The sequence below is a fragment of the Bombus vancouverensis genome, chromosome 12, assembly GCF_051014615.1.
Source record: "Bombus vancouverensis nearcticus chromosome 12, iyBomVanc1_principal, whole genome shotgun sequence".
NCBI classification, from domain to species: Eukaryota; Metazoa; Arthropoda; class Insecta; order Hymenoptera; family Apidae; genus Bombus; species Bombus vancouverensis.
Genome location: NC_134922.1, coordinates 11,427,445 through 11,439,009, shown reverse-complemented (window position 1 = coordinate 11,439,009; position 11,565 = coordinate 11,427,445). Strand labels below are relative to the sequence as shown.

The following is an 11,565-nucleotide window of genomic DNA, read 5'->3' as shown; positions in this document are numbered from 1 at the left end:
AATTCTTGTAGACCCTTTTCAGGGATACGAGAAAGATTGTTTTGTGTCTGGCGGAGGGTTCACTTTCACGGCTATTCAACGCATAACGTCCGTTTTGGTTCGTCGAAAATTCTTAAATGCGCATAAATTGCCAGAACATAGAAGCACAATGGTATCATTAGGGTATCGTTGACTTTTATTCCGTTAATTTATTCTGACAAGCGTGAACGTTCCATGTGGCTGCTGTTTAGAGTTTAGATCCTGAATAGTCTCGTTTACGTTAAGTTATACCTCCTAGAACCATAGAACATTTGATTATTGTTTACCACGTGATAAATCACCGTATATTACGAGTATTTTGTATTGTCATATGTTTTAGAGATTTTGAGGTAGATCCTTTGGTTTAATTTACTTTGTATTTTCTTATACGTATGCCTTTTAAATTTTCCTTTCTTTACTCGTTAATAAAATACAATCGAAGTATTAAGATAAGAGAATTATTTAACATAGACTACAAAGTTCCTTGATCCTTATAAAAAAAATTTCTGAAATGTTACTAGGATCTAATAACAAATTATTAAATTATGATGATTACATACTGTGTGATAAATTAACTATAGATCCTAATAAAAAAAATGTCTAAAATGTTACTAGGCTCTAATAACAAATTATTAAATTATGATGATTACATACTGTGTGATTGATTAACTGTAAATAGGTATAAAATCTTTGTTTCTGAAACCGCTTCGAAGTAAAATGATTATAATATATGTACGTTAAATATTAATTTCGTAGTTTTTAATTATTATGTGTTACTGACTAAATATACCTATATATAAATACATATTATGCTAGGTATAAAACACTAAGTATGAAATCTGTATCGGAAGCAATGTTCGTGTTCATCGCGATTTGCGTTAGCCTAATAGCACGCAATCATTATAGAACAGAGGTATCGTGAACTAAATTCGCGTTTCCTCGTATCTTTTTGATTTTTAATCAAATGTATCATAACATCAAGAGCCGCACCGTTATTTACCCTGCCTAGTACACTATTTTTGCGTGATGCTTTCTGGTACCAAACCAAACAAATGAGAATTTACGCCAAGTAAAAAGGTTTCGAAATCAGAGTGTTCATATGTAAAATTAATAGTAAGAAAAATATTTTACCTATCCTGAAATCAATCTTCATTTTTCCAATATTATGGAAGTCAGTCAAACTTCGCTGTTGTTTCAATTCTTGTATGATGTGCAACTTTATGATAACAGCAAGATGAGGAAGGAGAAAAATATTTTTAAATTGAAAAAACACACCATTGTACAAAAATATATTTCAATTTTGTTATTTTAATATTTACAGAAGTTCAAATGAATATTGTACACGAAATTAACTATATATATATATATATAGTTGGTTGGTTTTATATATATATATGTATATATATATATACTTTTTACTTAAAACTCTATACTCAGATTTCCCATTAAAGACGATAAATCATACATATTTGTGTCACTTAGTAACTTCCGCATAGATATCTGTTCGTTTAAAGTTGTTACAGAATTTTTAAATATATGTTTCCATTCAATATCGTCAATTTCATTTAAAGAACATATTACAACTTCATTTACTTCATCTTGTACAGAATAGCATGCCATAGACTGAAAAACAGACTTTAGGTCACTCTTCACTTTCTGTTTGATATTTCCATCTCGACTAACTAAATTTAAGATAAAAAATCCATCATTCATTAAACATTCTGCAACTGATTTTATAATAGGCATCTCTAGAAACTGTTTAGGTGGACAACTCATTCCAACTGTATTATCTTTACTGTCTACATCAAAAAGTATAGCTTTGTATCTTTTGCCATTCGATGTACTATCTTTGATAATTTGAATACCATCCGCAATTTCAACCTTCATTCTATTGTCAAGAATGAGACCAAAATAGTCAGTGGCAACTTTTAACATCTTCTCATCGATTTCAACTGCTGTAATTCGTAACTGCAGAATTACAAATATATATATTATTAAATATTTGTAACATGTGATTAAAAAAAATTAAATTCAAACATGTAGTATACATATACCTTAGGAAAACAATTATATAAAAATGTGCACAATCCACCTCCACCTAAACCTATGATCATTATCTCGTCACATTCTTTAGAATTTATTGCAGCACTAACACCAATGCTCATATATACATGATGATCACACGCTAAAAATCCTGAATCAACAACTTTTTTCATTTTACCTCGTCTAGATTTAGCTAAAAAGAATTATTTATAAATTAAAAACATTGTGTGGTAAGATGATTCTGATGAAACAATAAGAAGTAAAATTGTATACCTTGTTTAAGACGAGCTTCACTCTGAACAACATATGGATTATTTAGAAAAATTAATCTCCTAAATTCACTACCATCTCTTTCAATCTCTTCAACAACGAAAGGACCACTCAAATTGCTCTTTCCTTCAAAACATATTGTTCTGACCCCAACATCTGAACCCAGTGATAAAAATGGAATATCATTTTTTCCAGACAAGCCTTCTGGTGCTAGATTCAAAATACAATCTTCGATTTCACTTTTTACAGCTTCCCAATTTTCAAATTTGTGTTCCCTGCATAGTGTGACAATAGCAAGTCTATCACGCTGGGAGCTCTTAAGAACCTGTTGTCTACCTTCTTTTGTACTAAATAGCCAATCTGTTTCCCTAACAGAACAAAAAATTTAAGCTTTGTCTCAATTTCATCTTTGGAATCATTAAATATGTACTTATACTAGACATAAACTCACTTTCCTTGTGGTACTATAAAAGCTGCATAGCTTTTTGTACCATGTACCTTGGGCTGATCTAAAACGTAAATTGTATAACGTGGATGTTTGTTATCAGGAGAATGTAAATTTAGTGAGATTTCTCCAATATCAGCCACACTACGCTTTTGAAGACTATTAAATATAAATGCAGATTGTTGTGCTGAAAGTATAGCTGATATCATTTCATCCACTGATGATAATCGTCTTGGTGCACCATCAACTAGTACTACTTCTAGAACCTATTGTAATTATACAACATTTATTTTAGAAAGAAATTGTTAAAATGGGCATCAGTGAAATATTGTCAATTACATTATAAGAATCTGATAATTTAAATATAAATTTAATATTATTAAAAATAGGCAACTTATTTTTTAATAATAACATAAAACTTACAGTCTGTGACAAATTTGTAATCTTTGTTGCAATTACTGCAAAAACTGGGATTGAACTTCCATCTTCAAGGCGTGTTTTTTCTTCTGCTTCATGACAACGTACTATACGAAACATGAACCCAACATTTGGAAAATAAGATAAAAGTTGCCTTAAAATATATTCCTGTAATAATGAGATGCATATGTATCTGCCGCCATTGCGTAGAATTCTTGTAATTTCCTAAAAATTATTATATAGTAAGATATATTATTACTTTACTAAGACATATTAAAAAGTATAGTGCATATATACACTGTAAATAAAACATGGTGTAAACGTGATTTACTCATTACTTAATATATATCGTGTACCTTAAAATATTTGTTAACATTAGATACTGTCCCTTCTTTAGTATCTGACATAAGAGCATCTAAAGTACCTTTATCCAAAACAACGCTAAATGTATTATCAGCATATGCCATTTGTGTAGCATCCATGTGTTCATAAACTAATTGTGGTCTCATAGTTGCATTAATATCACGCATTTGTTTGATAACAATATGTGATATATCAATATTAGTAATATTTCTGCAATTAAGAATAAAATTAAAAATAATATTACTAAAGATTAACCAACATTACCTCTTATAAAAAAAGCAGTTGTACAAAAAATGACAATCTTAAACAAAATGACTTTGCTTTAAATTTATAATATAAGGTCAACATGATTAAAGATCTCATACCTGTACCCAGCATCATACAAACACATGCTAACAGTAGAATTACCGCAACCGACAATTAAAATATTGTCTTTCACCTTGATGTACTTTAAAAATATACCACATAATTCTGGATATTCTCCATACCTAAATAAAAAGGAAGAATCATATATATGTAAAGCAAATGTGTGTTTAATACTAAATTGTGAACATGCCATTAATAAGTAAGACATACCATTCAAAGTTTCTTTTACCACGTTTCTTGAAAAACGTGTTCCAATATTCAACTTGGCTAAATTCTTCGTGCGTTTTTGGTAATATATTCATATTTTCTATGTTTTAATTAAATTTACAAATTGGACAACATACAAACAAAATACAGTTAAGTACCCTTTTAAATTAATCCGAGAACAACAATCGTCAACCACAAATCCTAGAAAATATTACATAGTAAAGGTTGTTAAATCATAAATGTATTACATTTAATATATTTCGTTTCGTATCATGTTTTCAATTACAAATTATGTTTATATTTACATTAAATAATGTTATCGTTTCATATCATTGTAATGATATAATTATTGAATATTACACACTGTATATAGGTTATTTACAGATATATACATAAATAAATGTATATTATAACGTATAATTATATATTTCTATTTTCAAAAATTAATAAAATATTTGTAATACATTTATTTTTAAATATAAGAATTATTTCATTTAAATTATATAATGGCATTTCTATGTAAAAATGTCATTAAAGGCAGACTTACATTGAGGTTAGATTTGCGACGATTATATACGATTTACCGCAGATACTTTCTGCTCTATTACATGTTAAAATAACATATAAGAATACATTGAATGACATATAGATATAATTAGTCTTTTATAAAAATTGAAGATGGATTTTGGATAAATGAAGAACGTTTAAACATATTATTTCATTCTCAAAACATGATAATTTATTGATAGGGATTCAAATTTGAGTAGATCCGTAAATATAAACAAAGATAAGTAGAGAGATTGTCAGAGTAAAGTCACGGACCTGGTTCTCATATATACTCCTCTGATTAATTGCATTCAGACAAATTCAAATTAAAAATTTTTTTTCAATATATAGGAAATATATAGGTTGGGGAAAAAGAAGGATATGGAGAAAGAAAGGCAAAAAGAAATGTCTCGTCCATCAAAGAGTGCTGGATTAGAACCAGGTTCTGTCAGAGCCAAGACCTGGTAGAGGACACATCAGTAAAGCTACTTTTTTAAATACAATTGAAGTTACTATCAGCTTAATAAATGTTTATTATGAAAATTGTATTTATTTTATAATAATAATAAAAAGCGGGCAAAACTTGTAACATGTCAATTTATTACAAACAAAGTCAATACATTAGTATGTACAACTACTCTGACACATTTAATATATATGTACATTATGTATAAATAATATGCACACACATTCATGACTCACATTCATATATATCATCAATACGAAAGCTCCTTCTTTTGTTTGAATATGTAAATGTAAACAATGCTCTCATTTCTAAATGATTGATAAAAATAAAATACAAAGAAAATATGTATTACATTATATTTTAATTAAAGGATACATGCACAGCCTAAAACAAGAAGCAATTCAATGTATTCTATCACCATGGAAAATATCATATTTGCTATGTAATACCTGGTAATGTCCACTGAAACTAAATCCCCTTTAGAACTTTAAGTTATAAAGCTTTGATCTAAATTCTCCATGTAAATATTTAGTTTCAGCTTTTACATAAAAATAACACCTCTTACAACAAACTGCATATTTTTTTTTAGTTGTAATAGATTTGCACGTTATAATCTGATGTAATATAAAACTTGTAATGTATGCAACATTACTTAATATCTAGCAACATTTCCTATATGTTTAGAATAGATCATATTTTAATAGTAAAGAATTAAAAGTTAAAATGAAAATTCTCATTTTATCAAAAAAAATTACAAGATATATACTATTGTAATTTAATATAAAAAAGGTTGAATACTTTTAAATTAAAAATAATTAATATATATATAATTAATGTAAAAAATAAAAATATATATAATTAATATATATTAATTAATTATATATATAATTAATAATTATAATATATATAATTAATAATTATAATATATATAATTAATTAATACAATATAATTAATACAATTTATCTGCCTCATTATCCTGATATTGAGTTACCTGTAGGAATATTTCCAGCTGTAATGATTTATGTGAATTTTTACAACAGAAAATATTAAATATTGAATTACTTCAATAAGAATAGTAATTGAATCTTATTTGAATTGATATATTTATTATGAGAACTTTTGCTTTCTTTTTCAACAAATTAATCCTTAACTGTAAAACGTTAAAAACTAACCAATTCTAATATATCTGAGTAATTGATAAATAATTTCTAAAGGGGACTGAAAGTTATCCTATAATTGTAAAGAGGACTTCTTATAACTGTATGTTTATATTAAAGAATGATATCTACATGGAAAATGAATGCTTCATTAGAAGCATTGAAAATGATGGTCTTCTTTCATATATAATAAAAAATCTGAGTAAGCATGACATTCTCAGCAGTCACTCTCAACACTATCAACTATCATAATAATCAGTATTGCACTTAGTTAGAATTAGTGATAATGAGTTTGAGAAGCTTGAGAAATAGCCCTCCTGTGGTGCTTAAACTGGTGACGGGCGACATGGCCCCAGAAGTCTGTACTTCTTATTCAATTAAGAAAAGCTATTTTTTAGTAATACAGACGAAGTAAACAAGACATATAAAAGATAAGAAACAAAGAATAACTTAGTAGTAGAAAATTTTGATGAATGATAAATAAAAAGAATTTGAATTTAACAATAAAAAGAATATTTTTTTTATCAAATTCCAAAATTAAATGAATAGTAGAGTAACATCATAAATAAAATAGATATTTAGAAAAAACCTTAAACAAATGATATAATAAATGAAGAATGATAAAAAAATGGTTTATTTGTCAATGTCATCAAAATATGAAAATGAATAAATCAAAAACAAATCTCTCATTTTTAACAAAATTAAGAATAAGTATTTGAGATGAAATAAAATATTTGGAAGTATTCCAAAAGAAAATGACTAGTATGCTGGAAAGAACTGTTCAAAAACCTAGTTAAGATTAAATTTAGAATTAAAATTTGAATACTTGAAGATTTGTGAAATAACTGATAATAAAATTATTTGTAAAGTTGGGAATACCAAATTACATATCAATCAACAACATAATAACGCATATGAAAATATTGAGTCAATTATAACAAAATATAGGAAAAAGCTAAAATAGTCATAAATGTTTCCAAAATTTCTCAGTTTTATCCCGTCACCAATGTTTTACTTTACTCTGCAACGAGTTCTATTTTTCAATGTTTTATGAATGTTATATTCAACAAAATACAAATCTCTTTAACATGCAAATATTGTATTCAAAAAGATGTTTGAATATAAATATTTTGAACCGATCAAATGCTCTGGCAGTTAAACGCTTTATTCGACGCTTTATATGACACAATATTTATGTCATTTATCTTAAACCTTAAATTATCAAATCATTTAATAATATAATCCATGGTGAAAGAATTATAAAATTTTATAACTTCTGTTAGAGTAAATATAATAAAATTCTTTGAATATTCTCTTGACTAAATAAAAATTGATATTTGTTAAGTTAAGTATTGTCATTTTAGCAATAAATTATTTCTCATAATAATTTTACTCCTAAAGTTGTGAAAACAATTATAAATCTAATAATTTCATTGCTTAAGTAGGCATAACATCCAAATTAGCAGACTCTGTGCTATATGCATTTTTTTAAACACAAGAGAAACACAAGAGTATTTGGTTTAACATTGGTATTTGTCAAAAAGTATCATCTATGATATGAAAGAATAGTTGTAACCCAAAGAAGCCGTTGCCAAATCCAACGTGGTATTCTGCAAGGTCCAAGACTGGCCATTGCACTGGCTATATGACGTAGCCAGTCACGAATACCCCGTGGTGCATGGCCCCCATTGACATAGAGGACATACGTAAAACCATCTTTACATTTGCCATGAATTACATAATAATATGGTAAAAAACTATGTAATCGAAAGTGACATCTTTGATAAAACAATATAGCTGGTGCATTGCTGGATAATACATGCAGGAAGACTGCTTTTACGGAAGAGCGTTCTGGAGCAGTGACATGTGCTAATAATTGTTCCAATAATAATGATGCAATCCCATTTCTTCTATATGCACGACGGACACCTAAGCTAAGAATGTAACCCACTAAGCAATCATTTCCTAAGCTTGAACACAAAATACCACGATCTTCTGTGTTCAACTTAGCATAAGGCTTTATTTCTGCAACAATGAGTCCAATTATTACTCCACCATATACAGCTGCAAGTGCATAAAACCGTGAGGAACTTGTTATATCTTCATACCACGAATAAGGATAATCTATGACAAAATAAATTAATGCTTTAATATAAGTGACTTTTGATATTTTCTTTAATACAAGATGAATAATTTATAAAATTAACATATAATAACATGCATAGTTATATTAAATTTTTGATAATTTTTTGTTATTTCATAAAATAATTTATAACATATTTATTAATTAATCCTTTATGGCCTTATTCTAGTTCAAAGATATATGTGTATGTATAATATAACTTTTAACATTTTTAATTCATTTATAAATTATTATCATGCTTTAAAATACATATGTACTTCTTCTCTTTGACAAGTATATTGTTTTGTATTTTATTAAAAAGTGAATAAAATATGATAAAACATTTAAATTAATAAGGTATTATGTTCTCAAATGATAAAAAATATACATTATGAATAGATGTAATAAGTTCTATTATTATTGTTCTATATTTACTTTTTAATTAATGTTAGCTGCTAATTATTATCATACTTGTATAGAAATAAAACTAATAAGGCTTGTTACTAAATAAAAATTGAACTAAAAGCAAATAGTTGCTTATCAAATTGATAAGTACTGATAAGATACAGTGGTAAAAGATAATAAAGATAAATATTATTAATTATATAAACTATTACTATTATATATAAGTTTTATATCCAGTTCCATATGAGTTTATGAATAAATAACATAAAATATGCAAACAGACTCATATCTTATAATTCAAATAAAAGAAACTATTTGAAAAATTGTTTGATGTCATCATTATACATATAATAGTAATAATAGAATATGATATTATATATGTTACAAATACTTGCCAAAATCGTATATGGTCAAACAAATTAAACAAAAGCAAATTAAGCAAATAATTTCAGAATAAATTTGTTTAGAAGCAAAATATAACAAAAAGAGTATGTTTCTATAAATCCAAATTTATAAACAAAAGACTAGATAAAGCACCATTTAAAATTTCTTTTATTTAATATTTATAATGTCTAATAAATTTATAACACTAATAAACTACAATTGCATTAAAAATAAATATTTTTAACCACATTAGATACATATATTATAAGTTAAAAAATAATATACTTTATTATTGATATTACTTCCTTATTTAAAATAATTTGACATGATACTTATACTATAATAATTTAATAGATTTAATGAATAAACTAAAAATATAATGCAAAGCATTAAATCAAACACTTTATGCCAAAAGACTTATTCAACTAACATACAAAAGCCAAATAATGAATGATTAAGGCCTCATTATTCTAAATACGAACCTCACTTACATCTGAACATAAAGATTATTATTTTTGAAAAAATAGATAATTAAGAAAACTATGAAATTCTCCTTTCTTAATGCCAGAATGAATGCCAAATCAATCTCTTTTTAAAGAGTAATCCTTGAAACATTTACATATTTGGTATAATACTTTGTTGGAACTGGAATGTTATGACAATTGAGTCAGCAGCCATGGATCAAAAATAATACAAAAATATTGTATTAACTAAGTTTGAAGAAACTAAACATAAAACCAGAAAGGATTAATTACATGTGAGAAACAAATGTAAATTACTCTTTATATGAGATGTTTATAAGATTTAATTTCAAAACTGATGGGAAACTTCGTACCAATGGGGAACCAATCTTGACAAAGTGCCCGTACTTCCTCCAAATCATCTGGACACAGGAAACGTAACTGGACATCACCCAGAACACACAAAGGTACAGTTGCCGGTATCACGGAAGTCTTTTGCTCATTAGATAAATTTCTTGTGGTACTTTCATCCGTGTATTTATGCTTGTTTTCTTGAGATATTTTGAAGTCACTTTTCTCGATTTCCGGTAAAATGAGATATCGATTAAAAGATACGGCCATCACGCCACAACTTTTCTACCATTTCATTAGTCATTTCTTGTACAATGTCAAGCATGTCACGTTGGATGTAATCGTTTGCTAGTAAACATATTGAAATCTGCCGACATTTTGTTTCCCTCTCTATAGCTCCCTATTGTCATCTCTTTCCTGCTCACTCGTTTACCTCTTTCTTTTCTCTCGAACCATCTGTCTTTTTCACCTTTGATTTCTAAGATTTGAACACAATCACAATCTGACTCTTTAAATTTTTTGTGAAAGGAAATTTTGTCTTATAATAAGATAACTTTTTGTTACAACAATAACTCTTCTAAATATCAATTTAACGAATAATTTTATCATCGTTTGAAACTTCAAGAAAAATGATTATTGTAATGTATACGTATAGATATGTATGCGTATAAAAATCCTTTAGAAAATTCAAATTTTGTATCTTTATTAATTCATATTCAAAAACAAAAGTAACGTTGTTTACCAGATTTAAATGATTCTTTTGTAATCATTTAATAATACTTGATACGAATATAATTATTAATTAAACAAATTTTATAATAATATATAGATATATATATAATGATGTGTATTACAGTATCAGTTTTTATTATAATTTTCACTCTTTTAAATTAATATAATACAAATTTTATAAAATACTCCTGGTATTTCTTATACTAATTTAATCGTAGAAGGGTGCAAAATCTTCAGAAGGGAGCGGTTCGTGGATCAGGATTCGAATTTGTATGTATGTTGCGCTATTGACTATCTCCCGCCTTTTTTAAGAAGAGTTTTTTATGAGAAGAGTTGTTTTAGCTTTATCAGTCATGCAACAGTATAAAATTATTGTAAAATTACATAATTACACAAATTACTATACAGAAAATTACGAACTCATAGTAAAATTGTACAATTATTACAAATGTACAAATTGAATTGAATAAAACAATATCATTTTGCATATGAATCTTCAAATCTTTTCCAATTCTCATTAGTTTAAGAAATAGGTTGTAAAAAGTGACGAAAAAGTTCGAGAAAATTGATAAATATTGGTAAGTATTAAGAGAATAAGGTAGCATTTCAAAACCTTTCGAAATTTTTAGAAATGATTTCCTGAAAATCATTTTCCGGGAAAATTCAAGAGCAACAAATTTTCGAACACGCCAACTTAGCAATCTTTTATCAGGAGAACACATAATATAAGAGGTAGCACTTTTTTGGAAATTTTTGGAAATGACACCATATTTCAATTGAAATTCTCGAGTTCTTGAAGAAAATTTTTATT

At 26.7% G+C, this 11,565-nt stretch overlaps 2 protein-coding genes and 1 long non-coding RNA gene across 5 annotated transcripts; 1 reads left to right on the top strand and 2 right to left on the bottom strand.

Annotated features, from left to right (window-relative positions):
- Positions 1-1,295: 1,295 nt before the first annotated feature.
- LOC117155111 (eEF1A lysine and N-terminal methyltransferase homolog) lies at positions 1,296-4,890 on the bottom strand. Of its 3 annotated transcripts, none has more exons than XM_033330698.2 (9): positions 4,677-4,890; positions 4,133-4,330; positions 3,922-4,044; positions 3,550-3,766; positions 3,200-3,418; positions 2,783-3,042; positions 2,335-2,699; positions 2,073-2,254; positions 1,296-1,986 (listed from the first exon to the last, which is right to left on the bottom strand). In XM_033330698.2, exons 2-9 carry the CDS (start codon positions 4,222-4,224, stop codon positions 1,438-1,440), a joined length of 2,007 nt encoding a protein of 668 aa, XP_033186589.2. In that variant the 5' UTR covers positions 4,225-4,330; positions 4,677-4,890; the 3' UTR covers positions 1,296-1,437. The 3 variants fall into 3 exon arrangements, with proteins under 3 accessions (XP_033186589.2, XP_076479320.1, XP_076479321.1); XM_076623205.1 differs by lacking the exon at positions 4,677-4,890 and adding an exon at positions 4,435-4,571; XM_076623206.1 differs by lacking the exon at positions 4,677-4,890 and having other exon boundaries at positions 4,133-4,340.
- Positions 4,039-5,264, top strand: LOC143303433 (uncharacterized). Its single transcript, XR_013059689.1, has 2 exons — positions 4,039-4,211; positions 5,027-5,264. It is a non-coding gene; the product is annotated as an uncharacterized LOC143303433 (long non-coding RNA).
- Positions 5,255-10,428, bottom strand: Naa60 (N-alpha-acetyltransferase 60). Its single transcript, XM_033330699.2, has 2 exons — positions 10,046-10,428; positions 5,255-8,423 (listed from the first exon to the last, which is right to left on the bottom strand). The coding sequence occupies exons 1-2, from the start codon at positions 10,290-10,292 to the stop codon at positions 7,846-7,848; spliced, it is 825 nt and encodes a 274-aa protein (XP_033186590.1). The 5' UTR covers positions 10,293-10,428; the 3' UTR covers positions 5,255-7,845.
- Positions 10,429-11,565: the final 1,137 nt, after the last annotated feature.

Coding starts and splice junctions, on each gene's coding strand:
- Naa60 (XM_033330699.2), bottom strand. CDS start 10,292: ATGGCCGTATCTTTTAATCGATATCTCATTTTACCGGAAATCGAGAAA. Junction 8,424..10,045: donor TCAAGATTGGTTCCCCATTG/GTACGAAGTTTC, acceptor ATTTTGTCATAG/ATTATCCTTATTCGTGGTAT.
- LOC117155111 (XM_033330698.2), bottom strand. CDS start 4,224: ATGAATATATTACCAAAAACGCACGAAGAATTTAGCCAAGTTGAATAT. Junction 3,767..3,921: donor TTGTATGATGCTGGGTACAG/GTATGAGATCTT, acceptor TCTTAATTGCAG/AAATATTACTAATATTGATA. Junction 3,043..3,199: donor TTACAAATTTGTCACAGACT/GTAAGTTTTATG, acceptor TAATTACAATAG/GTTCTAGAAGTAGTACTAGT.